This window comes from Brassica napus, chromosome A9, assembly GCF_020379485.1.
Source record: "Brassica napus cultivar Da-Ae chromosome A9, Da-Ae, whole genome shotgun sequence".
Lineage (NCBI taxonomy): Eukaryota > Viridiplantae > Streptophyta > Magnoliopsida > Brassicales > Brassicaceae > Brassica > Brassica napus.
In genome coordinates, this window is record NC_063442.1 from 1826266 (window position 1) to 1850235 (window position 23970).

General features: G+C 35.2%; 5 protein-coding genes and 1 pseudogene across 5 annotated transcripts; all 6 read right to left on the bottom strand.

Annotated features, from left to right (window-relative positions):
• Window positions 1–517: 517 nt before the first annotated feature.
• On the bottom strand, window positions 518–1711 carry LOC106360385 (cell division cycle protein 123 homolog). Its single transcript, XM_013799974.3, has one exon. The coding sequence runs from the start codon at window positions 1640–1642 to the stop codon at window positions 641–643; it is 1002 nt and encodes a 333-aa protein (XP_013655428.2). The 5' UTR covers window positions 1643–1711; the 3' UTR covers window positions 518–640.
• Window positions 1712–2132: 421 nt separating this feature from the next.
• On the bottom strand, window positions 2133–3567 carry LOC106358638 (glucan endo-1,3-beta-glucosidase 12-like). Its single transcript, XM_013798460.3, has 3 exons — window positions 2929–3567; window positions 2630–2660; window positions 2133–2538 (listed from the first exon to the last, which is right to left on the bottom strand). Exons 1-3 carry the CDS (start codon window positions 3314–3316, stop codon window positions 2439–2441), a joined length of 519 nt encoding a protein of 172 aa, XP_013653914.3. The 5' UTR covers window positions 3317–3567; the 3' UTR covers window positions 2133–2438.
• Window positions 3568–5487: 1920 nt separating this feature from the next.
• Window positions 5488–9141, bottom strand: LOC106359438 (putative auxin response factor 21). The gene is made up of 12 exons (XM_048740191.1): window positions 9099–9141; window positions 8890–9011; window positions 8708–8803; window positions 8546–8602; window positions 8316–8456; window positions 8139–8223; window positions 7737–8064; window positions 7529–7642; window positions 7385–7457; window positions 7160–7298; window positions 6674–6945; window positions 5488–6408 (listed from the first exon to the last, which is right to left on the bottom strand). Exons 1-12 carry the CDS (start codon window positions 9139–9141, stop codon window positions 6223–6225), a joined length of 1656 nt encoding a protein of 551 aa, XP_048596148.1. The 3' UTR covers window positions 5488–6222.
• A 796-nt stretch (window positions 9142–9937) lies between these two features.
• On the bottom strand, window positions 9938–11580 carry LOC111202014 (annotated as a pseudogene).
• A 3027-nt stretch (window positions 11581–14607) lies between these two features.
• On the bottom strand, window positions 14608–16497 carry LOC106360383 (cytochrome P450 71B4-like). The gene is made up of 2 exons (XM_013799972.3): window positions 15538–16497; window positions 14608–15447 (listed from the first exon to the last, which is right to left on the bottom strand). The coding sequence occupies exons 1-2, from the start codon at window positions 16429–16431 to the stop codon at window positions 14839–14841; spliced, it is 1503 nt and encodes a 500-aa protein (XP_013655426.2). The 5' UTR covers window positions 16432–16497; the 3' UTR covers window positions 14608–14838.
• Window positions 16498–17261: 764 nt separating this feature from the next.
• Window positions 17262–19557, bottom strand: LOC106360380 (cytochrome P450 71B4-like). The gene is made up of 2 exons (XM_013799969.3): window positions 18397–19557; window positions 17262–18327 (listed from the first exon to the last, which is right to left on the bottom strand). The coding sequence occupies exons 1-2, from the start codon at window positions 19294–19296 to the stop codon at window positions 17689–17691; spliced, it is 1539 nt and encodes a 512-aa protein (XP_013655423.2). The 5' UTR covers window positions 19297–19557; the 3' UTR covers window positions 17262–17688.
• Window positions 19558–23970: the final 4413 nt, after the last annotated feature.

The following is a 23970-nucleotide window of genomic DNA, read 5'->3' on the forward strand; positions in this document are numbered from 1 at the left end:
CCAATAGGGACTTTAACAGGAATAATGTTTATCCTGAAACCAAAACCAAGAGTTCAACAAGTACTATCACACTGAAGGAATACGTTTTTCTATGTGCACAAATTCAAAACTTACTGTTTAGTTTCTTCATCACTCTTCTCAGAGGAGATTGTAGAAGAAGTAAAAAACCTCACTATTCTGTAACAAAGACACTATTCTAAGTTTCTTAACCGTAGTCTATACATCAAGAAATAACACAATCATGCGAAGTTTCGTAATCCGCTCTTACACAATCATTTTTTATGACGGTCTTAAAAACTTATTATCAACAAGCATCTACCTAGCCAGATAGTTGAGTGCTTTGATTTGTGTTATATAGACAAAGTTCGCAATCTCAAATGTTCTGACATCATCCGTCTTCAGCTTCTGTCTTAACCCTGATTTTTTTTAAATTTTTTTGGTTTATATGTCCGTAAAGCCATAAACCGAACCGAATCATACCGGTCTACCGCAAACGAAACAACTAATGCCAATCATCTAAAGCAAGTTTGCGAGTTGCAACGAATGAGAAACCAAAGCAGAACAATTCTCAAGCATAATCTCTCTTTGCACAACAAAAGACAAAACAGTAACAAAGAGGCACAAACAATCAAAGTAAGTTTCAAACAACATCTTCATCCGACTCATCCCTAAACTCCTCCTCCGCCTTCTTAAGAACCTGATCCCACCCACTACCACAACTCACATCAATATAATCATAAGGAACCGCCGTCTTCAAACCCGGAAGCACACCGCGCCGGCTCTCAACAATCCTCAACTCCAACTCACCACCAACCCTCCTAAACCCCTCAAGCTCCTCCCAACTAAACATCAACGGCAACGTAGACCCGCACCACGTGTTAAAATCCACAACCTTAACCCTCCTCTCCTTGGTCACATAAACATCAAACACATAATCCTCCAACTCAAACACACTCCTCACATTCACATCAAAAAACTCCTCAATCAACCCCTTGAAAACCTCCTTCTCGCTAACAAGCACAGGGTAAAACGTCGTCACTTCACGCTGACAAACCCCAACGAGCTCGTTGGCCTTGACGAAGCAACGAAACTCCATCTCTGGCTTTAAAGAAGGGTACCACTTCCTCAACGCGAGGAAGAAGCTCTCCGGTCTCGAGGAGGCTTTATCATCGCTGCAGGAATCGTACGCGTTGCAGAGATCGTGGAGGATCGAGTCCGAGGAGCGGAGCAAGAGAGCGATCTCGCTGAAGCAAGAGCAGCTGAGACTCTGCGAGGGGCTTATCCACGCCGCGTCCTTCGGCGCGCTCCAGTTCAGCTTCGGGAAGATGGATCCGCCTAGGGCTTCGATTGAGTCCCTGATCTCGATTTCGAGCTCCGGGAACGACGGCGACGGCGGCGGGGGAGGATCTGTTTCGTCGTCTGATGATGATGAATCGTCGTCTTCTTCGTCGGGGTTGTGGATTCTGTTAGGCATGGCGTTCTGGTTGGTGACGGAGGAAGGGAGGAGGAAGGGGACGGAGTCGTCGAGGAGGTAGTTGATGAACGATTCTGGAAGCTTGTGGAGTTTGGTTTTGATGGTTAGGGATTTGAATTTCGGGTACCAGTTCTGAATCTGGCACCGGTTTACTTCCTCTTCCTTCATCTTACCTCCGGCGTCGATGGATGGTTTAGGGTTGGTCGGAGAAGAAAGGCACTCTCTCTGCTGATAATTAGATTTTATTAATGGGCCCGAATGTAATGGGCCTTGTAGAACTAGTCTAAGTGGCTTTATGTATGTGGTCTGGGGGGGTTTGGGTCAACCGGAAAATTTGTAAAATTGAACCAAAAATGTAGTTCAGTTCGGTTGATTCAACTTTTCAGAATTTTGGCGAATTGAACCAGCGTTTATGTTTTTTTCTTTTCGTTTAAATTCAGTTATTTACAAATAAATTCGGTTCAGTAAGTTAAAAGTATTAGTAGAAATTAGTTTGGTTTGAAACTAAAAATAAATAAACATTATAAATTGAATTAACCGACTGCCGAACTGATATCACTAATCGGTTTAGAACCTAATTTTAACCGAGTTTGAACCAGAAATCGAAATTTTTGGCTGGTTCAGTTCAGAACCACATGCTTATATATTGTTTAGTTCAGAGTCACAAACGTATCGTTTCGTTTAAGTTTGAAAGAAAAAAATGATTACATTTCACAACTGGAGTTTATATAAAGCTATTTATGATATTATTATTAAAGGAACATGAAAATAAACCTTTCGTAACAATAAGGAAGGAATATAAAAGGGTTTTGTAAGATTCTAAACCCAAGAGGAAAGCGAAGAACTAAACATAAAGCTTAACTGCTAGAAAACCACAAAATCTTTGCAACCTTTTCTCTTAGGAAAAATATTCTGGCACAACTGATATATTTGACCAATATTGGCTTTTTTTTCGGTGAAGATGTTAGCTTCGCCGATATAAAAACAATAAAAGTCCTATGCACATCAGCCACATCCACCGTGGCTTGTACTCTGCTAGAGATCTTGCGGAGGAGACTTCCGATCTGAATTAATAAACCAAGAAGCTTATAGCTTTTGCAACCAAAATGATACTTAAAAAGCATAACGAACGAAATATGACATTAGGGTTCTTACTTGGATACATCATAGGAGCACGTTCCGTAGCCTGCAAGCAACATACAAAATATCCCATCTATTATTACGTAATCCCCATAAATAAAATAATCGCGGAAAATATAATGTTATAACAAAAATGTTATTAGAGAAGTTATCTCAAATCCAATTTGTGTAATTTATCTAATCTTTAGAAAATAAATATACATGGGTAAATCCATATATAAAATAGGGCATAGCATTTTTATGTATAAGGGGATATATTTTGTCAAATTAATCGATTATTCATTGTAGTACCCTAGATGGTGCAAGAAACTTACTCGGGTTTATCTTGGTGAGTGTAGCTGTTCCACCGAAGTAACAAGCGATGCGATTGTTCCCATTGGTTTGATAATACGCATTAAACGCAAAGGATGCGTGCGACCATATCGTATCCGGCTCGTAACAGTCACCATGTTTCTCGATGACTGAGCAATCAACTCTCCCAATACCACATGCCCAATCAAGAGCTCTCTGTAGCTCAGCCTGAGACGCACTTGGTCGAGCCACACACCATGTTGTTCCATCCAAGAACGTCGTATTACCTTCAGGCCGAATCGGTGACTCTGGTCGGATCATAGTTACCGGTCTTGTAGCTTTACATCGTACTTGGGATATGAAGTTTAGTAGAACCAGAGAAAATAGAAAAATCCAAAATTGATTTCTCATTTTCAAGATGTTGGTAATAGAAAATATAAATGTAAAGAGAAGAAAAACTCCAGATCATAACATCACCATAAGTAGAAACCTATATTATACATAAATATATTGATTGTCACACTCTTTTTTACTATAATGATCAGTAATGGGGACTTTGGAGGCTGAGACAAGAGAGGTTAGGTTTTATTTAGTTACAAGATAACCTAATCAAAAGAGCAAAGAATAATCTAGATCTCATTAAGGAATCGAAGGTGCCTTCAAGAGTAATAAAATGTTCAAGAAATTGATAGCACAAGATTTGTTTTATGATTTTTAATATCAGGAATATTACTTTCCAATATATTTATTGTATAACAAATACTGAAAAGTTGAGAAGAGGCGTTCACAAGCAAAGAATTCTCTGCAAATAGTATCTGTTTAATTATAAGCATAATAATTTCACATAGAAAAGGCATAAAATACCCAACAAACACTAAAACTGAGTACATTTCGACAAAGTGATTCACGAATTTTTCAATCTAAAGGACCAAAAAGAGGGTCGGTTTGATTAAGAAAGAAAACAACATATCCAAGCTATTACAAATGCCAAATCCATTTAGAATATGATGTAACAAATCAAAATACTCTAAACTCTGTTACAAAAAAAAAAAAAACTCTAAACTCAAGAAAGCATTAATTTTAAAATGAAAAAAAAAAACAGAGCTTATGGCATTGATTTTATGAGGTATAGTGAAGCCTGGTGAACTCTTCAACTCTCTTCCACAACTCTTCTACTTGAACGTTCATGTTTTTAGAAATATCTTCCATCTTAGCTTGTTCCTACTCAGATTAAGAAAAAAATCGATCAAGTTCATTGACTGTTCCAAAGATAACAGTTGGTATCTAACCAGTCTCTCAATCAGATGACCTCAATCACACGGGAGAACCAAAATACGTGGAACATTTCTAGTTTCAGTATCCGCAACCTATATTTAGTGGAAGTCTTTTTACTCCAGTAGCTAAGAAGTCATTAATGTTTTTAAATTAAAAGATTTTGGATTCGAATCCTAGAGAAATGATTTACAACAATAAATAGATTAATAGAGAATAAACCTATACAAGATTTTCATCACGATGTAAGCAGTGTCGGCCCTGGTTAGAAGTTGGGGTAGCATGTGCTTCCAGCCCTGAAAATAATATGTAATATTTCAACTATTTTTGACTAAAATCTCCATTAGTTTAGTTGGTAAATGTTAATAAGTATACTAGATTTTGATCCGCGTTTTAAAAGCGCGAGATTAATTTTTATTCAAAAATTTATTTACTGAAAATTAGAAATTTTGTACATATGTATTTTTATAAAACATTTGTCCTTACAAAATAGATAATTATTTAAAATTTACATGAATATAATTTTATAAGATAATTCATTTACATAACCCGTCCCGTATTAATTTTACTTATATTTTCAAACTTTAAATTACAGTACCTTTTATTTTTAATTTTTATACTGGTCAATTTTTTTTATTATATAAATTAATTATATGTCATTCAACCCGTCTTATACTTGATAAATCTATTGAATTAAATTTAATATTCTAATTTAAATATGTGTATTAAAGTATAAAATTATTTATTAGTTTATATATATTACTTTAATATTTTGTTTTAATAATTTAAAGTATATTTTAAAATTCATGAATATATGTTATTATTTAATTTTATAATTTATAAAATAGTAATAAATAGATTAAGCTACTTTATATTTATTAATTGTCCTAGTAGTTTAATTATGAATATAAATTATGTATATATAAATATCATAAAAATGTTATTTCTTATTCAATAAATCAGAAATGATTTAATATTTGTTTGTAACTATAGTTATTATTAATCTGTAATTTTATTATTTAAAAGTAAATATTAAAAATAAATGTATGTGTACATTTATATAAAAAGATATTAAAAATATATTATTAAAATGCAATCTTAGAAAAATATATTTAAGAATATATATATTTTTAAATATATTATTTTGAAAATATTAAAATAATAGATTAGATATGGTATATATTAAATAATAAATAATTTTGTTGTAGGAGAAATAATAAAAAATTAAAGAAATGTAATAGTCAAATCTAAACTATTTGTAAGTAGATAAAAAGTGCTTATGTTTTAATAGTATTGATGTTATTACTACAAACAAAATAAAAGTTTGCTTACATGATATAAATAAGAGATCTACAGTTATTGTATATAACTAAATTAAAAGGTTACATACATAATTTTAAAAAAACTCAACCATAATTCTAATATTGAAATGGAAATAAAAATATATACTTGCACAATTCAAACAAAATGAAATATAAAACAACTTACCAAAAACACATAAGAGCAGACATGAAACAAGATGATTTAAAATAAGAAAATGATTAAAATTTACATCGCCAAAATAAAAACAGAACATAGTCCCATTCAAACTATCTCAGTAACTGTATAAGGAAATTTAGTAAATGCAACGAAACTGAGTCTTAATCTCCTTATAACAAAAAGTTGATAAAAAATAAAGAAGAGCAATCACAATAATAAAAATCACACATAACATAAAACCAAACTCTTCAAGTTAAAAACAAAGGTTAAACGAAGACTTAATGAAAGTAAACTTCCCACGCAAACATTGACCAATCCATAATATTATATAAAAAAGCATTAAAATAACAAAACTCCTCTTTGACTGTCGTCCACGTCTGATGGTGAAATTATTGTTGTAAATTCTGAGTCACTTTTAGAGAATTGATTCTCAAATTTCATTTTATGGCATCCTATTTGGAAGATATGACTATTTCCTTCACGATATTGCAAAATTTCCTACACAAAATCAAAAACACATTAAGTTTTTATTTTCCCAAAAATTAGGAGAAGAAGAAAGTGGAAACTTACGGCCATGGATCGTCTCCAACAAGCATCATATCTCCTTCATGATCTTTAAAAGTTAGTTTCCATTGACTGTGCATATGCAACTTGCCTTCGATATTAAAGAGTTTTTCTAGTTCAACGATCATGTGATTGTATCCATCAAAAACAGTTAAATCCACAGTTCTAGTAACACCTTCCATGTGAACCTGATCAATAAACATATCAAGTGTTTGTGACTAAATATAGTCATCTCAATCTGTTAAAAAAGTTATGCAAGTTTCTTATCAATATTAAATCTGCTGTATGAGAATAAAACTGTGTTTGCAACCATATATAAGTCTGATCTTTTATTTAAAATAACATGATTAAGTTTACGAAAGCCTATGTCTTATAATGTTATAGTTATTAATAATAAATAATTTTAGAATTGAATAAGAAGAAAAAATAAGTAGATGATGCTCTTTTTCATACCTTAGTACTACTTGTAGTAAAACTTAGTTCCTTCCTTTGGATTTCTGTTAGTGATGTCACTGCTTGAGTTTGATCAAGATTTTCTTCTTCAAAGATTTCAGAAGTTTTATTCTTTTGGTATGATTCGAGTGGTTCCAAAACATCTCTTGCTTTGCTAGAAGCCGTTAGATCAACTCCAAACAATCTGAAGCTACTAGATGCATTGGTGGTTGAATTTTCTTTTGTTGACTGGACCATTTGGTCATTGTAATCTGGTTTGGAAATAATAGGACCTGCATAGCTCATTAGCCAACCAGATAAATTTTTTGAATCATTAGTTTCATTATGAAATAAGTTGAGGAAGACTCGTCGAATATTTTATGCTTGATTCTCCAATTAATTGGCTTTAAGTCAACGTAGGAATTACCATATTTGAACTTTTATATAGAAATATGATGATAATTGATCCAAAAAGAAGCATAAACTATTAAAAAAGTATTTTCTTACCAAATTCGTTTATTTCGCGTTGGCGTTTGTTATTTTGAATAACTGACTTGAGAATGTTTGATGAAGGTATTAAAGGCTCGATCTCCCATAGAGAGACCTTATTAGGTCTTGGAATTGTTGCAGCTTCATCCCACTGTACCTATTAAAATAAGTTTGTGGATTTTACTTATTTTTTAAATCATATTCTTAAATAATATAATAAGATAAGTTATGAATAATTTTTACTTGTAGGTTTCGCCATTCTGAACCCTTCCAATAAATGGAGAAATCTTCCATTTTTACTATTGTCCCAGAATATCTTTTAAGTAAAAAAAAATTGTAAGTAATCACATTTAGAATAAAAAAATAATATGAGTGTCAAAAACTTACATTATTTCATTGAAATCATGTCCTTCAAACTTCATAGTAAATCTTGAACTTGTATTGAACTTCATGTTCACTGCATCTAAGAATTTGTCGCAGTTGACAATGAATTTGCTCGACCTAGTATCATCATATCAAGAATAAATTAAAGTATGCTTATTTAAATTAAATATCCTCATGATGTTTAAGTAGAGTAACAGAGTGTTTTCCTTACTTTGGCTTATAAAACACATCGAACATACATTTGGTGTGAATAGCATTCGATGCAGAAGCAATGAAACCATGGTGCATACTCTCTTTTGAAATTACAGATGATGACATGTCGCTTTGTTGATGAGATGTTTTTCTAATTCCAACTCGTGATTCCCCATTCTCTCCTCTTGAACAAAATATACTTAAAATACAAAATATTAAGAAACAAAGGAGATATAAAATGACAAAATGTATATACCTAAGGAATACAAAAGAGTCTCCAACGGCCAAACTTTTTCCTTTTACAAACTCTTTCCAACCAGATGTGAAAAGGTGTCTTTTTGGTGTACCTAGTTGATAATTTATAGATAAAAAAATTAGTATTACTACCAAACGATTTTGATATAAAAAAAAACTTAGCTACCTCTAAAAGTGTGTTTAAATTTCCAGACATGATCATGGAGATCTTTAGCAACTATCTCTTGACTCGGTATTAGCTGTGACATATCCTAAAAAAAGGTTTAATACAAAGTATTATATAAAAAGCTTACAATTTAAGTCAATTATGAATTTATTTGGTGTATTTATTAAATGAATTTACCAATGGAGGAAGACATTCAATGGCATCTTTTTTAAATAAGATAAAATCACCATGTGGGCCGATATCCGAAGCAGTTAACACCTTAGTAAAATATTTAATGTTTTGTTCATTGTTGTCATTAGGAAACGTGATCTCAACTTCCTAAATAATTAAATTCATAAAATTATTTACATATATTAGAATAACAGTTACTATTAGTTCATAAGTAAAATATAAAATTTTCTACTTACAGGTGAACATGGCAACAACGAAACTTTTGCATAAACTTCATCTGTATTGGTCTCCACCTAAAATCATGATAATGTATACTATTAAAACCACAATATGTACAATTTTAAGCCAATTGATCTCATGCGTATTTACAAGAAACATCAAATACCAAAGATACTTACCTTAAGCTTGATACTAATAACATTACAATGAATTCTTGAAGAAATATCAAAAATTGGTTTTAATTGGCACAAGTTGTCATTTGCTGATGCTACAAGCTGATAATATCATAAGATTGTAGAAAATTTTATTAAATAACAAAACAGGAGAATCAATGTGAAATTATTCATAGAAAAACATTTACCTGCTCTATGTTTCCTTGAGGAAAATAATAAACTTCTTCTCCAATTTTTGGGAGATCAAACAAAGGTCCAGCACATAACTTCCATAACTGATCATACAAATATCTATTGACACCCTCAGTTCCTACATAAATAAATAAAATATTGTTATGGGTAGATATTCCTAGTAAATCAAAAATTATATATGAATTCATTTTTTTTTAACTTATACCTCGAAATTTAGGCTGTGCATTCATAGTTTGGTTATTCGCCATCAGCTTTTACCAAATACTGGTCTTGAATTACAACTTACACAAAATATCACTAAATCAAGAATAGTTGTTAGCATGGTATTGTATCTCAAAATTAGGGGTGAGCATTCGGATATCCATGATATGTTATTTATATTAAAATATTTCAAATTCAAAAGAGTATATATATCATGATAAACAGGTTTGTGTTTTTTAAAGTACGATTAGATCATAGATGGAGAATTTTAAATAAAATTTTTCGAATTCTATTACAATATAAATCATGATTATTCACAAAATATAGATAATTAACATAATACCTTTGATTGGTGAAATGGTGAGAACGTTTTGATCTTGTAGTAAACAAGTTTGTTTTCTCTTCTTTACAATGATCTGTATTTATCTTTGTTTAGTCATCAATTTGATAATACATCAGGTATATATAGTTGAAAAGACATTGTCATACACTAATATTTGTTCATATATATGACTTTTGACTAATAAAAGTTACCAAAGAAAACAACCAGGTCAAAGATGAATTTTAAAAAATGTCAAAACTTGTTGAATATCAGTTTGATTATGTTTCTAAAACACACACACACACACACACACACACACACACACACACACACATAATAATTCTATAAAGAAACACGTCATACTCTACCTCATAATTAGTTGATTTGTCATTGAAGACAATGGTCTTTGTTAAAAGAAAATTCAAAGATACTCTATGGATTCTCTACTGAAACATTAATGCATTTTTGTCCGCCTTTCCATTTATATGAAAAAATTCCCAAAATGGAAACTATAAGGTAGGGATGTTGAACATGTCAATTCTCCCCTCATTTACATCTTTAATTAAAAATTAAACAAAAGTCATGATGGAGAGAAGTCTGACCAAAATGATACTTAAAAGACATAACTAACAAAAATATGAAATTTTGGTTCTTGCTTGCATACATCATAGGAGAACGTTAGCCTGCATTCAACATATAAAATATCCCATATATTATTACGTACTCCCCATACATAAAAGAATAGCGGAAAATATAATGCTATAACAAAAAGATGTTATTAGAGAGGCTATCTCTAATCCAATCATGTATTACTTGAATATTCTTCATGCCTTTGAATTATCTCCAGTGTTTATCCCTTGGATAAGAATGTGTATTAACACTCCTTTTTATTCAGTGTCACTAAATGGAGAACTAGCAGGTTTCTTTCCATGTAAATAAAAGGCTTACGACAAAGTGACTTATAAAATGTTTGGACGGGAATGATCAACACTCTGCTTCATGTTTGGAGCCAGAATTTGGTTTGGTCCAAGGGTCTCTTCGTGTGAATTATCTCGGAGTTACTTCGTGGACAGCAAAACGGCTATCACAGGACGGCTACAGTCCTCTACAGTACGATCAATTTTTGGTCTGAGATTTTTCCACTGCCAAAAGAATCTTTGGACAAATTAGAAAATATTTGTAACGCCTTCCTCTGGACAGGAGCTCCGAACTCTACATGGGGGCAAATATGTCTTGGGAAGCTGTTTGTTCAACGAAAGAGTACGGAGGTTTGGGAAAGAAGTAAATGGTAGCAACGCTTAATGAGATTAAATCAGGTGTATGGAATCAAACTAATATGGCTCCTTTTTTGCTGGTTCTGACTCGTTGTGGAGAAAATGCTGACCCGATCATCAACGCAGCGTCGCCAATCTTGCTTATCCGTCTGGTTTGTAAGATTTCAAGTGTAAAGAGGACTGACCAAGTTTAGTTGGTCGACATCGTCTGATTTTTTATTCTCTTTCTTTTTACTTCTTCTGTCTTCTTAGAAGAAATGTCTTGTAAACTCGAACCCGGTGTGGGTTAAATTCAGAAATGGTATGTCCTTAAAAAAATGGTAAATAAACATATAAAATAGGGCATGACATTTTTATATATAAAGAAATATATTTTTGGCAAAATTAATCGATTATTCATTTTTAGTAACCTACATGGTGCAAGAAACTTACTAGGGTTTATCTTGGTGAGTGTAGCTGTTCCACCGAAGTAACAAGCAATGCAATTGTTCCCATTGGTTTGATAATACGCATTAAACGCAAAAGATGCGTGCGACCATATCGTATCCGGCTCTATGACTGAGCAATCAACTCTCCCAATACCACATGCTCAATCAAGAGCTCTCTGTAGCTCAACCTGAGACGCACTTGGTCGAACCAAGCACACGTTGTTCCCTACGTCGAAGACGTCGTATTACATTCAGTTTGAATCGGTGACTCTGGTCAGATCATCGTTACCGGTCTTGTAGCTTCGCATCGTACTTGGGATATGAAGTTTAGTAGAAGCAGAGAAAATAGAAAAATCCAAAATTCACTTCTCGGTTTCTAGATGTTGGTAACAGAAAATATAAATGTAAAGAGAAGAAAGAATCCAAGATCATAACCTCACCATAAGTACTAAGTATAAACATATATTATACATAAATATATTGATTGTCACTTTCGTCAAAAAAAAAAAAATTTGGTTGTCACAAAAGTATAATGATCAAGTGATGGGGACTGGGGAGGCTGAGACAAGAGAGATTAGGTTTTATTTAGTCACAAGATAACCTAATCAAAAGAGCAAAGAATAATCTAGATCTCTCATTAAGGAATCAAAGGTGCCTTCAAGAGTAATAAAATGTTCAAGAAATTGATAGCATGCATATGATTTGTTTTATTATTTTTAATATCAGGAATAATACTCTCCATCGGTTTATTGTATAACGAATACTGAAAAGTTGAGAACAAGCGAAGAATTCTCTGCAAAGAGTATATGTTTAATTATAAACATAATAATTTCACATAGACAAGGCATACAATATACACAACAAACACTTTAAGACTAAATATATTTCGACAAAGTGATTCACGATTATTTTCAATCTAAAGGACTAAAAAGAGAGTAGGTTTGATTAAGAAAGAAAATAACATAGCCACGTTAATACAAACGCCAACAACTAAATCCATTCAAAAGATGATGCTAACAAATCAAAAGACTTTAAACTCAAGAAAGCATCCTGAAGTCGAAAACAACATGGTGTATCTACAAATTCTGTCGGGCTTCCTTGGTTCTTCTGGTTGATAACAAAACATCCTGAAGTCGAAAACAAGATCCTCCAAGAAATAAAAGAAATCTTGAGCCAAAGAGAGAAGAGTTACAATAACCTTGATGAGAGTTGTTGTCACTTCACAGTCAAGGATCTAAACGACATGGTGTATCTACAAGCGGCACTGTTTGAATGTCTTAAGACTCTATCCACCAATTCCAATGGAGATGAAGCAAGCAACAGAAGAAGATGTGTTTCCAGATGGGACCTTCTTGGGTAAAGGTTCAAGGGCTTACTTCTCTATCTATGCCATGGGAAGGATGAAATCAATATGGGGTGAAGACCATGTGAAGTGCTTAAACCAGAGAGGTGGATACAAGGAGGACAGTACGTGAGTGATGACCAGTTTAAGTATGTTGTGTTCAATGGCGGTCCAAGGATTTGTTTAAGGAAAACATTTGCTTACTTGCAGATGAAAATGATGGCTGCTTCAATCTTGTTGAACTACTCAATAAAGGTTGATCAAGATCATGTCGTTGTGCCTAGAGTTACAACGACTTTGTACATGAAACATGGTCTTATTAGGGATAAATGTCCCACATCGGATATTGGAAGGGATCCTTAGCAATATATAAGATGAATGAGCCACTCCACTTAGCACCAATTGGTTTTAGGTTGGAAGCCCATCTAGCTTAACATGGTATCAGAGCCCGATCCACACAGTCCAATCCGATCCATTATCGATCCAGCCCAAAGTCGGCCCATCGATCCTTGTCCGAGCATTCCGAGATTGACGCTCAAAGAGCCATCATCTCGAGGGGGCGTATTAGGGATAAATGTCCCACATCGGATATTGGAAGGGATCCTTAGCAATATATAAGATGAATGGGCCACTCCACTTAGCACCAATTGGTTTTAGGTTGGAAGCCCATCTAGCTTAACAGGTCTTAAGGTGAGGATCATGAAGAGATGTTTAGAGGAGAAGAAGCAAGATTCAAAAGTAAAGAAGAAGAAGAAATCAGCTAAACTTGTGCCATGGAACTTGTTACTAAAATATTTGTTTATATATGGTTAATGTAAGATCTTCACCCTTTGTTCTATATTAAAGTAGATTAGACACTTCAATAATATTTGTTAGTAATATGTACAGTGTGACTTATGTGTAATGCAGATTAAAATGTGTTGCAAACCAAAACTTGCAATCAAAAGGTGCATACTTATATTACTCCTGGGAATATTTTCCGAAACCTGAAAACCGTACAAAAAAAAACCAGACCGATTCACAAAACCCAAATGGTTCCTATTTCGTTTTAAGAACGCAGAAACTGGCGTCAGCGGAAATAAATAAAACTACGACGTACGTCAACGGTCGCGTCAGTCGCAAAGGATCTATTAGAGACAGAAAACCGGAGTTGCTGCTGCCGCTGTTATTTCTAGCGTCGCATCTGCCGCTGTTACTACTTGCTGTACCGACTGAAAGAGAAATCTCTTTTTTTTTTTTTTGACAGCAAACAATTTATAGACTCATATTGTGAAAGAAAAATCTCTTTTGCTGTGACTGATGTATTTTCCGTGATCTTAACTGTTATTTTGAACTATTGCCGCTGTCGCTGGCGTTTGTTAAACGAACAGGCCTATTATGTACTTGTGTATAGTTTGGAACAACGTGTTAAGTGTTCAATTTATTTTAATTTTATTAGTTAAGAAATGAGTCAGGACTATCTTGTGTCGAGGTCATGATTGATGATCTCATCCATTGCTTTTTAATATATCCCCTCTGTTTGATATAGGTGACTAAAACTTTTGTTACAAAATAAATATAAAAGTGTAAATTTTTTTATATATTATATAATTTTTACATTTTCTAGTTTGTTTTTTATTGGTTGAAATATAGTTAGTTATATAATTAATGATGTTTTTATTTTAAAAATTCATAAAATTAAATATTTTCTTAATCTATATGTACAAATATAAAAGAACATTTAAAATAAACAAAAAAAAAATATTATCTTATAGAAATTAGTCAAAATTATATTAGTTGACCATAAAATAATATGTTATATTATGCGAATTGTATCTGACATTTAATAATTAGTAGTTCTCACTGATTATTTTGGTAAAACATTCAAAATATTTGAGATTATTACAGTTAGATAGAGAGAAAGATGATCCAAGTTAATTATAAAAATATTCAAAATAAATTTAAATCAATACATAGAAATTAGATAAACGGACTGGTCTATTTTGTTTCTCATTAATCTAAAATCATATTTATTTATAAAAATAAATTATAATTATATAAACAAATATAAGTTATTTGATAGATAAACATATTTTCTGTAGAAATATAAAATATTCTAACTAAAATCAAGTTTATATTAAAAATGTAACCTTTTTGACAGAAAAGTGTATACTATAAGTATTTATTAAAACGAAAATATCACAAGATTATATTTAAAATGATGATAATATTACATGGCCTATTTGAACCGAATACAAACCGGTGAATGAACCAATTTTTAGCAAGAGGACAACATTAATTTTCCCACAAGTTTTATTCTTAAGAAACAACACAACTCTTAGTGAAGTCTGATCTATTACACAGTTCAGCTTCTTGTTCATCTAGACTCTATGAACCATTCACTGGTGAAGACTAGGAATCAGCTCAAGAGGAATTTTCTTAACAACAGTGACAACACCAGCTTCTTCCATGTCCATATGTTTCTTCTCTTCAGGCAAACTCCAATCAAAGTAGTAAAGCAAATTCAAGAGTCCCAATTCAATGGTAGCAATAGCTGAAGCCATACCGGGGCAAATCCTTCGTCCAGAACCAAATGGTAAGAACTCAAAGCTTTTTCCTCTGTAATCCACAGGACTATCAATAAACCTCTCCGGGATAAACTCTTCTGGATCCTTCCAGTATTTAGGATCACGTCCTATCGACCAAGCATTAATCAGTAGAAGGATTTTTGGGGGAATGTCATAGCCTTGAATCTTGATGTGACTCATTGTTTCTCTTGGGAGTAGCAAAGGAGCTGGTGGGTGTAGTCTTAAGGTTTCTTTCACCACAAGCTTCAAGTATTGAAGCTTATCGATTTCTTCTTCCGCAAGTCTCTCCTTTTGTTTGCTTCCAATGCAAGTTCTGATTTCGTCCTGAACTTTTTTCATCACTCTAGGGTTTCTAACTAGTTCTGCCATAGCCCAAATCATGGTGATGGCACTTGTGTCTACTCCAGCTAGATATATATTCTATAAAAAGAAGACATTATATATAATTATAAACTAAGGATATACATATTAGATTCAAGAAAAATGAAGTAAAGAGATTTGTTTGCTTACTGTGCTGATCCCTTTGAGATGATCAATGGTGAGCTTGAAAGATTCATTATCTTCTTGTTTATGTATCATCTCTAAGACCGCGTCGATGAGATCAGGACGATCTTGTGTGAAAGTCTTAGATTGATGATCATCAATTATATGATCAAGAAATGTATCAACCTCGTTGAAAACATTTTGAAGTCTTTTAAGTTGCCCTGACACGACGTCTAGAAACCATCCAAGACCACCAGTGGGGAAGAGATCAGTAAATTTGAGAGACATGTTTTTGTGAGCTTCAAGCATCAGTTCTTCGACTCTTTCCTCGCCGATATGCTTGTTCTCGAAGAAACTCTGTCCAAAGGCAGTTCTTGATACGATACTCCCAGTTAGGCAAAATAGGGTTGTGCTCAGATTAACTGGAGACTGCTTCAAAGCCGATTCTTTAAGTTTCTTGACCAGCAAGTCACACTCTTCCTCTCTAACATACCTAAAAGACTGAACCTTTTTAACGCTGAAAAACTCACGAACCGAAAGCTTACGCAGCTCTCTCCATGTTTCACCGTATACCCCAGAGCCGATGTCATTACCATTGCGCGAGAAAGTCTTTAAGGCGATGGTGGTAGGTCTTGTACAACACTCAAGGTCATGGGTTTTGAGAACTTCTTCAGCTCCTTCACTCGATGTGATCACGACCATTCTAACAACCCCTAGACGGAGAAGCATCATGGGTCCGTGTTTCTTGGAGAGGTCGTGAAGACATGTGTGAAGCGAGCCCTTGATCTGGTGAAGGTTACCGATGAACGGAATCTGTGTTGGACCTGAAGGAAGATTGTTTGAGTGTTTCTTGTTCTTATTGATAAACAAGAAGAGAAGGGGAAGAAGAAGAAGCAAGAGGAAAGACAGAAGAATCGCCATCGTTTTCGTTTAAGACCAAAACAAGAGCGTTTTAGTGAGCTTGTCCAAAGTATAATTATATATGAAGACGGTTTTATATAAGGACACACTAGTCGGTGAGGATATATACGTTACATCTTAACGTCAGTGAGGATAAGCTCGAGATGAAGACTGAGAGGTTGAGCAAGATTCTCGTAGATACGTGTCATTTTCTTTAATTAATAATTTTTAACATGACATGAAAAAACGTATTTGTGATAATACTATTTGATAGCTGGCATACTACAGAAGGTATGTAGAAGAGCATTATATTGCAAAAATATAAAGAAATGGAAAGTCTGAATACTTATGACTATGAGGATATGCATGCAATACAAATTAAGGAATAATTAATCAAATAAAAACAAATAAAGGAAGAGCCATTTTTAGAATATAGATATGGCCTATATAAACATGTGTCGTTTTCTGTGTGGTATAAATACATACTCTATTTTGTTCAAAATTTATTATATTTCTTTTGTCAACATTTCCAAATTAATATATATGCAAGAAAATCAACAGGTAGAATTAAGAATATACTTTGATGTCAAAAAAAAAACAGAATTGAGAATATACTTTAAACTAAAATTTTCTCTAAAGCAATCACTGATTGACATGTACTAAGTTTCATTGACAAAAATAATTAATCAAAATTTAATAACTAAAATAACTAACTAAAGATGTTTTATGCCGATAAACTACCCAACATTCATTATCCATTTGAAGGAATTTCGACAAAACACAATAGCAAATAAGTTGGTTCGTGGTGCTCGGAGCTAGCACAAAACCAGGGTGGTCATTTGAGCCATGTGAAAATAAAAATTCCCTCTATTTTGTAAAGAAAATTCAGAAGTAATTAGCTTCCTGACTTATATAAAACACATTTGTTATCAAACTGACCCATGTAAAAGAATTTACTGCCTCCGCCACTGCTCGGAGTTCTGCAACTATTGTATTATATCTTGATTCTATACCACTGATTTGGCTTTCTTAAACCAGTGTCGACCGTTAACTAGAGAATATATTTGGACAAAAAAGACGTTTTATGCCAACAAACCATGTTTTGTTACTTTAGCGGTTTAGCACATATTACAAGTGAGTAGGAAAAGTAGAAGTACTAGGAGAACCAATCCTGGAGTACATCAGAAACTTGTAGTGTTGGTTTGACATGACTATAAAGGTATCAGGTTTGAACCCAAGATCCTTTACTACAAGAAACACTTTTTTTTTGTTTTTTTCTCACACTTCATGTGCTCGTTCTTGAAGATTCTTTGGCCTAAGCATAGGAACAAGCTCAAGAGGAGTTTTCTTAACAATTGTGACATCACCAGATTCTTCCATGTCCATACATTTACTCTCCTCTGGCAATTTCCAGTCAAAGAAGTAAAGCAAATTCAAGAGTCCTAACTCAACAGTCGCAATCCCAAAAGCCATCCCTGGACACATCCTACGACCAGAACCAAAAGGTAACATCTCAAAGCTATGTCCTTTGTAGTCCACAGGACAATCCATAAACCTCTCCGGGATAAACTCTTCTGGATTCATCCAGTGTTTAGGGTCCTGTCCTATCGCCCATGCGTTTACTATAACAAGGGTTTTGGGAGGAATATCGTAGCCTTGAATCTTTATTGGACTCATTGTCTCTCTTGGGAGTAACAAAGGAGCAGCTGGGTGTAGTCTTAAGGTTTCTTTCACCACAAGCTTCAAGTAATGTACTTTGTCAAGATCTTCTTCCGCAAGTCTCTCTTGTGGTTTGATTCTAATACTTGTTCGAATCTCGTCTTGAGCTTTCTTCATCACTCTTGGGTTTCTAATGAGCTCTGCCATCGCCCAAATCATGATGATGGCACTTGTGTCTACTCCAGCAAGAAATAGATCCTAATCAAGAAAAGTGTTTAGGTCAGGTTCTTGATTCAAGAAACATGATACTAAAGATTGTTTACTTACTGAGATGACTCCATGGAGATGATCAGTTGTGAGCTTGAAAGACTCATCATGTTCTTGTTTCTCTATCATATCCAACATCACATCGACAATATCAGGACGATCTGGAGTTGTGACTCCATGCTTGTGATCATCAGCCACTTTCCTCACAAAAGTATCTACCTCTAGAAAAACGTTATAAAGTCTCTTATGTTCTCCTAACACAAAGTCTATGAACCATCCAATACCAGCAACAGGGAAGAAGTCACTGAACTTGAAAGACATGTTTGCAAGAGCTTCAAACATCAACTCTTCGATCTTTTCCTTACTGATCCGCTTGCTTTCGAAGTAGTTCTGTCCAAAGGCTGATCTGAATACGATACTCGCAGTTAAAGAGAAAAGGGTTTTGCTCAGATCCACCGGAGAATGCTTCAAAGCTGATTCCGTTAGTTTCTTGACCGTCAAGTCATTCTCTTCCTCTCTTATATACCTAAAAGATTGTACCTTCTTCGCGTTGAAGAACTCAAGAACAGCGAGTTTCCGCAGCCCTCTCCACTCCTCGCCGTATGACGCGAAACCAATGTCTTTACCGTTGCGAGAAAAGGTCTGCATGCCGAGAGCCTTGGGGCGTGTACAGCACTCTAGGTCATGGGTTTTGAGAACTTCTTCAGCTGCTTCACTCGATGAGACTACGAGAATTGGGACGAACCCTAGGTGGAGAAGCATCACGGGCCCATGTTTCTTGGAGAGATCGTGAAGACGTCTGTGAAGCAGTCCTTGGAGCTGGTGTAGGTTTCCGATGAACGGAAGCTTTGGTGGACTTGGAGGTAGATTCTGCTTCGAGTCTTTGATCTTCTTGGTGTAAATTAATGAGAAGAAAACTAGAAATAATATAAGCAAGATGAAAGATAGTAGAATCACCATTGTTTACGTTTCCTGTGTTATGTGCTCTGTTTTGTTTTTGGGAGGTAGATAAACAAAGTCTTAAAAGACAAAACAACACCGTCTTCACATTTTGAAATACGTAATGTACATGTCAGTTTGGATATGTACGAAGCTAGAGTGTAAGTCGGTTTGTATTGATAATATATAAGTTACATGTCGTTTATTGCAAGTGATAAGCATTGAGATGGAGGCCGTGAGCAGCAACCGAACAAGGGCAATTGCACCAAAGCCTCTTGATGCTAGCCAATGCATGCAGAGCCGAATTCAAGATTTAAGAAACTATAAATATTTTAGATTTCATTTTAATAATTCTATTGACAATTGAAACTCATGTAATATAATAAATTTAAAAATTGAAGATTAAAGTTATTTTTCATCTGATTGTGTCCAAAACCGGCCTTGAGTGCATGATTTTCTAGACTTGTTGTTGACCCAAAAACGGTGTTTATGCTGGTAGTGTTTGTTGAATCATACAAATAAAAGAATCTAAAGATAATTGTTAGATTCTTTGAGGTTTAGAAAATATCTTGAAAGAATCAAATGAGAAGTGAACATCAAAAAGAATTTATAGATCAAAGATTGTATTACATGTATGATTACAAGTGTAAATAAATCTAAGAATCTATAGATTCTTTGTAAGAAGTGATAGATCTAAAAATGGAGAAGAAAAGATCCCCTTTCCTCATAAGGAGATAGCTCTTTATTTATAGGAGAAAGATGTCTAGGGTTTCATAATGAAGTGGGCCTAATTCAATGTCTAATGGGTCTTGAGGGAGGATGTAAATCCACCCCCAACAGTAAGCCCCCCAAGCTCGTTGAGAGAGTCGAAAGCGATCTCTGCGAACTTTATGTATAGGGTTTATTAGACAATGAACTAGGCACGTACCCATGTCGCAGATGATTGTCATGAGCGGAACGTCATGGTTAGGTTGCCATAAATGAAGTGTCGTAGACGGACTGTCCCGGGCGAGCTGTCATCGACATACTTCTAATTCCGATCAGGCTTCTTACTCCGGGATGGTTGCGCGAACGATCTGTGAGGACAGTGTTCTGAACCACCGGAGCAAGTTGCCATGGATGAAGCATCGATCAACTAACTGCCAAGAACAAGTTGCCATAGACATCATTATGAACGTACCACCATGGACGGCCCGTCACAATCAAGTCACCAAGGTGGACATGTCTTCGCAGCATTGATGCAATCCATGTGTAGATGGAGTAATGAAATCAACGGGTTGAGTCGTCTTGTTGATCCGCATGTTGCCGCGACTGGTCAGCATGTAAGATGTTTGCGAGATCAAACCGAGACTGCAAGATCATGCTTTGTCGCCAAGATCAGGTTTTGAGCTTCTTGCGGTGAAACGAGAAGGCATTATGCCTATGATCTTGAGATGGTTTACAGCGAGATCATGCAAAGACCAGTGCGAGGGGATGGACAAAGCTTCAAGAAAATTAAGTCTTGTTAGCAACCACATGTCATGAATGTTGATATAATCAAATACAATGACTTTGAACATAAGTCAATACGCTGTAACGATCATTATCGCTTCTTTAAATATTTTATTATCGTGGTTAGATAATAAATTATTAAAGAAGCAAACTATAACTTGACTACGCCTTAAACGTCAGAATAATAATGATTTGATAAGGCTGTTAGGAAAACTTATCTTGTCAATTGGTAAAGCTTGCTTGGTGAAGAAGCAAGAGCTCTATGCTATGAAGTTTGCGTCCATAGCAGAGTTCGGAGATGAGAGCATCGAAGTCTTGATTTTTCCTCGTCACATCACTTTTGCCAAGATTGCACAAAGCTTTGGATCGAGAAGGGAGCTCTAGATCGGCACTTGACGAAGAAGTGGACGAGAGGCCTCCAACTTGATGAAGAGACGCAGACGGTCATGACGCGTGAGGTAGAAGCAAGAGCTTCACGGAAGTGTGGTGACGTATAGAGTCGTGGGTAAAGCCGTGTCTCATACTTCCAAGGCAAGCCCATAACCGTATTTGTGATGTCAAGATCAAGCTTCTTAATCTTGTTCCTGTCCAACTTGTTGCAGTAGTCTCGTAACAGAGGGACAGAGCCGGTCACTGCTCTTTGCCAAGACCATGTGGGCTTCATAGTGTCTCGTTAGTAAGCTCCCGAGAAGAGATGAGAGAGATTGGTTAATGCCGAGACCAAATTAGGGTGAGTTGTTGGTCGTGACAAGTGATGGATCAGATGAGAAGAACTTTGAGCAGAGCCACATTAGACTTTGAATTCTCGAGGAGCTTGTGCTGGTTGCGGCATATTCGTCGAAGAGCTCACTGGAAAGAACAGGACCTTGACCAGCTCAGCCTCTCTTTATGCTCAGCTCCTGATCTTCAGATCATCCCTCCAGATAAATTGATCGGTAATGCTGATCTCGACGCCGTTGTAGCCCTCACTCTCAAGTGGAGAACCGTGATGGCTATCACACCAATCACAATGGCTGCAGCAGCGCTTACGGCTATCAAGGAAGAGATACTGAGGAGTATTCTTTCATGATCAACATCATCAAGAGGCGTTGCTTCACCAGAATCAGTATCTAAGGAGATCAAAGACTGAAGTGAACTGCAGTTCTTGATAGAAGATGGGATAGTTCCTCCTAACAAGTTGTTTTCAAGTCTCTAAGACCTCAAAAACCAACTCCAATCACACCAGAGAAAGAATTGCTTGACAGATCCAACACCTGGATCTTCTTGATACCAACAGAACCCGGCTCCTCAGATCAAGCTCAACCTCGCTTCTCGGATGTCCAAAACAAATCCTTCCGGGAGAGACGGTGACAAGAGACTACGAGCTTTCCAAGGTCAAACTGTGATTGTGATTGCTGCAGTTTCATGAATCAAGAACAAAGCTGAACTTCTCTCTCAGCTGCCGTTGATGGAGCGGCTTCAATCAAGCTTTCTCTTTTGCTCCAGCAAGAGCTTCCGGTGAGGCCATAAATGTCTCGAGGAGGAGGAGATCGTATGAAGTCGAGATCAAGCATGGGATGAGTTCGGGGAGTGATTAGATTCGAGAGGTGGCGGTGGAGACTGAAGCCGGTGAGGAAACATAGCCCAACAAACTCGAATCAAGGTCAAACTCGTGAGCTTCGCGGGATCGATTCTCAAGCTTTGTTACAATCTTTGCCGAGCTTTGTTGCAATCCGTGGCCTGATACTCTTTAATCATAGCAGACGAGAGAGGAGTTGTTGGCCGTCGTTGCTAACTGAGCTGAGATCTCGGTTCTCCGTCGCGAGCTCCAAAGCTGAGAACTTTCGAGTTCACGACTGCCGTTGAGGTAGTGAACGACCTCTCTCTTTTCTCCTTCCGTCACAGGCTAGCTCGTCGTTGGTGGGGATGGAACGGAACTCGACGAACTCGATCGATACGGGAAAGCGGCGACAGCCCCATCGACGTCGTCTGTGTTCGATTCCCTCTTTTTCAGAGTCGTCATCGGTCACGACTCCTAAAGTCAGAAAAAAAAAATATTATTATTTCCCTTCCTTTTCAAAGATTAAGCACATGTATATTATTATGCCATGATTATTATGAATCGAGATTTAATAATGAGATGAGATTGTGAAACTTATCTTTTTCAAAGATGATTTCAATACTCGGCTCTTGATGAGAGTCCCATCCCCCGCAAAAACAAAGCTTTCATGAGAAAGTTTCATCATTTATCTTGAGATGATGAAGTTAGATCTAGGATTCTCTCAAATTTGATATCTTTAAAGATAGTTCTCCTTGCCCCCTCCTTCTAGCGCCAACTGTTTGACCCAAAAACGGTGTTTATGCTGGTAGTGTTTGTTGAATCATACAAATAAAAGAATCTAAAGATAATTGTTAGATTCTTTGAGGTTTAGAAAATATCTTGAAAGAATCAAATGAGAAGTGAACATCAAAAAGAATTTATAGATCAAAGATTGTATTACATGTATGATTACAAGTGTAAATAAATCTAAGAATCTATAGATTCTTTGTAAGAAGTGTTAGATCTAAAAATGGAGAAGAAAAGATCCCCTTTCCTCATAAGGAGATAGCTCTTTATTTATAGGAGAAAGATGTTTAGGGTTTCATAATGAAGTGGAACTAATTCAATGTCTAATGGACCTTGAGGGAGGATGTAAATCCACCCCCAACACTTGTAACCTGCACCGCCCAGATATGATGTTGGGCGACACAAGTACTTATAAATACATTCCCATCCGTTAGCTCATTAAGGACTTGAATCATATATGGTGGAGGAATCGCATCTTCAGTGGTTTTGAAGCTCAAATATGAAAATATGAATTCTCAAAGTTTGCGCAGTCCGAAACATTGTTATCTTTAAGTGCGAAAAACTTTCTCAGGCCAATTTAACATTTACACCAAAAAAACATTCTCAGGCCAATATTCTCTCATATGGGGAATCTTTCATAAATCCTGTTTAGTTATGTTAAGTTCGTTTTTATAAATTTCGAATCTGCTTATATATCACTGAGCTTGGTTTATATATAACACAGGAGCTGGTAGATACACAAATGTTTAGTTGACCAAATGCATGTCGACCAGATCGGTCCAAAGCTTATCTAAGGTTCGAAAATCATATCTTAAAAATGTTTGAGATCATTTACAATTTTCTATAAAAAATGAAAATAGAATGAAACCAATCATACA

Coding starts and splice junctions, on each gene's coding strand:
- LOC106359438 (XM_048740191.1), bottom strand. CDS start 9,141: ATGGCGAATAACCAAACTATGAATGCACAGCCTAAATTTCGAG. Junction 8,804..8,889: donor CTCAAGGAAACATAGAGCAG/GTAAATGTTTTT, acceptor TGATATTATCAG/CTTGTAGCATCAGCAAATGA. Junction 8,603..8,707: donor TTATTAGTATCAAGCTTAAG/GTAAGTATCTTT, acceptor TCATGATTTTAG/GTGGAGACCAATACAGATGA.
- LOC106360385 (XM_013799974.3), bottom strand. CDS start 1,642: ATGAAGGAAGAGGAAGTAAACCGGTGCCAGATTCAGAACTGGTACCCG.
- LOC106360383 (XM_013799972.3), bottom strand. CDS start 16,431: ATGGCGATTCTTCTGTCTTTCCTCTTGCTTCTTCTTCTTCCCCTTCTC. Junction 15,448..15,537: donor ATCTCAAAGGGATCAGCACA/GTAAGCAAACAA, acceptor TTCTTTTTATAG/AATATATATCTAGCTGGAGT.
- LOC106360380 (XM_013799969.3), bottom strand. CDS start 19,296: ATGGTGATTCTACTATCTTTCATCTTGCTTATATTATTTCTAGTTTTC. Junction 18,328..18,396: donor ATCTCCATGGAGTCATCTCA/GTAAGTAAACAA, acceptor TTTCTTGATTAG/GATCTATTTCTTGCTGGAGT.
- LOC106358638 (XM_013798460.3), bottom strand. CDS start 3,316: ATGAGAAATCAATTTTGGATTTTTCTATTTTCTCTGGTTCTACTAAAC. Junction 2,661..2,928: donor ACTCACCAAGATAAACCCGA/GTAAGTTTCTTG, acceptor TGTTGCTTGCAG/GCTACGGAACGTGCTCCTAT. Junction 2,539..2,629: donor TGCTCCTATGATGTATCCAA/GTAAGAACCCTA, acceptor TTATTAATTCAG/ATCGGAAGTCTCCTCCGCAA.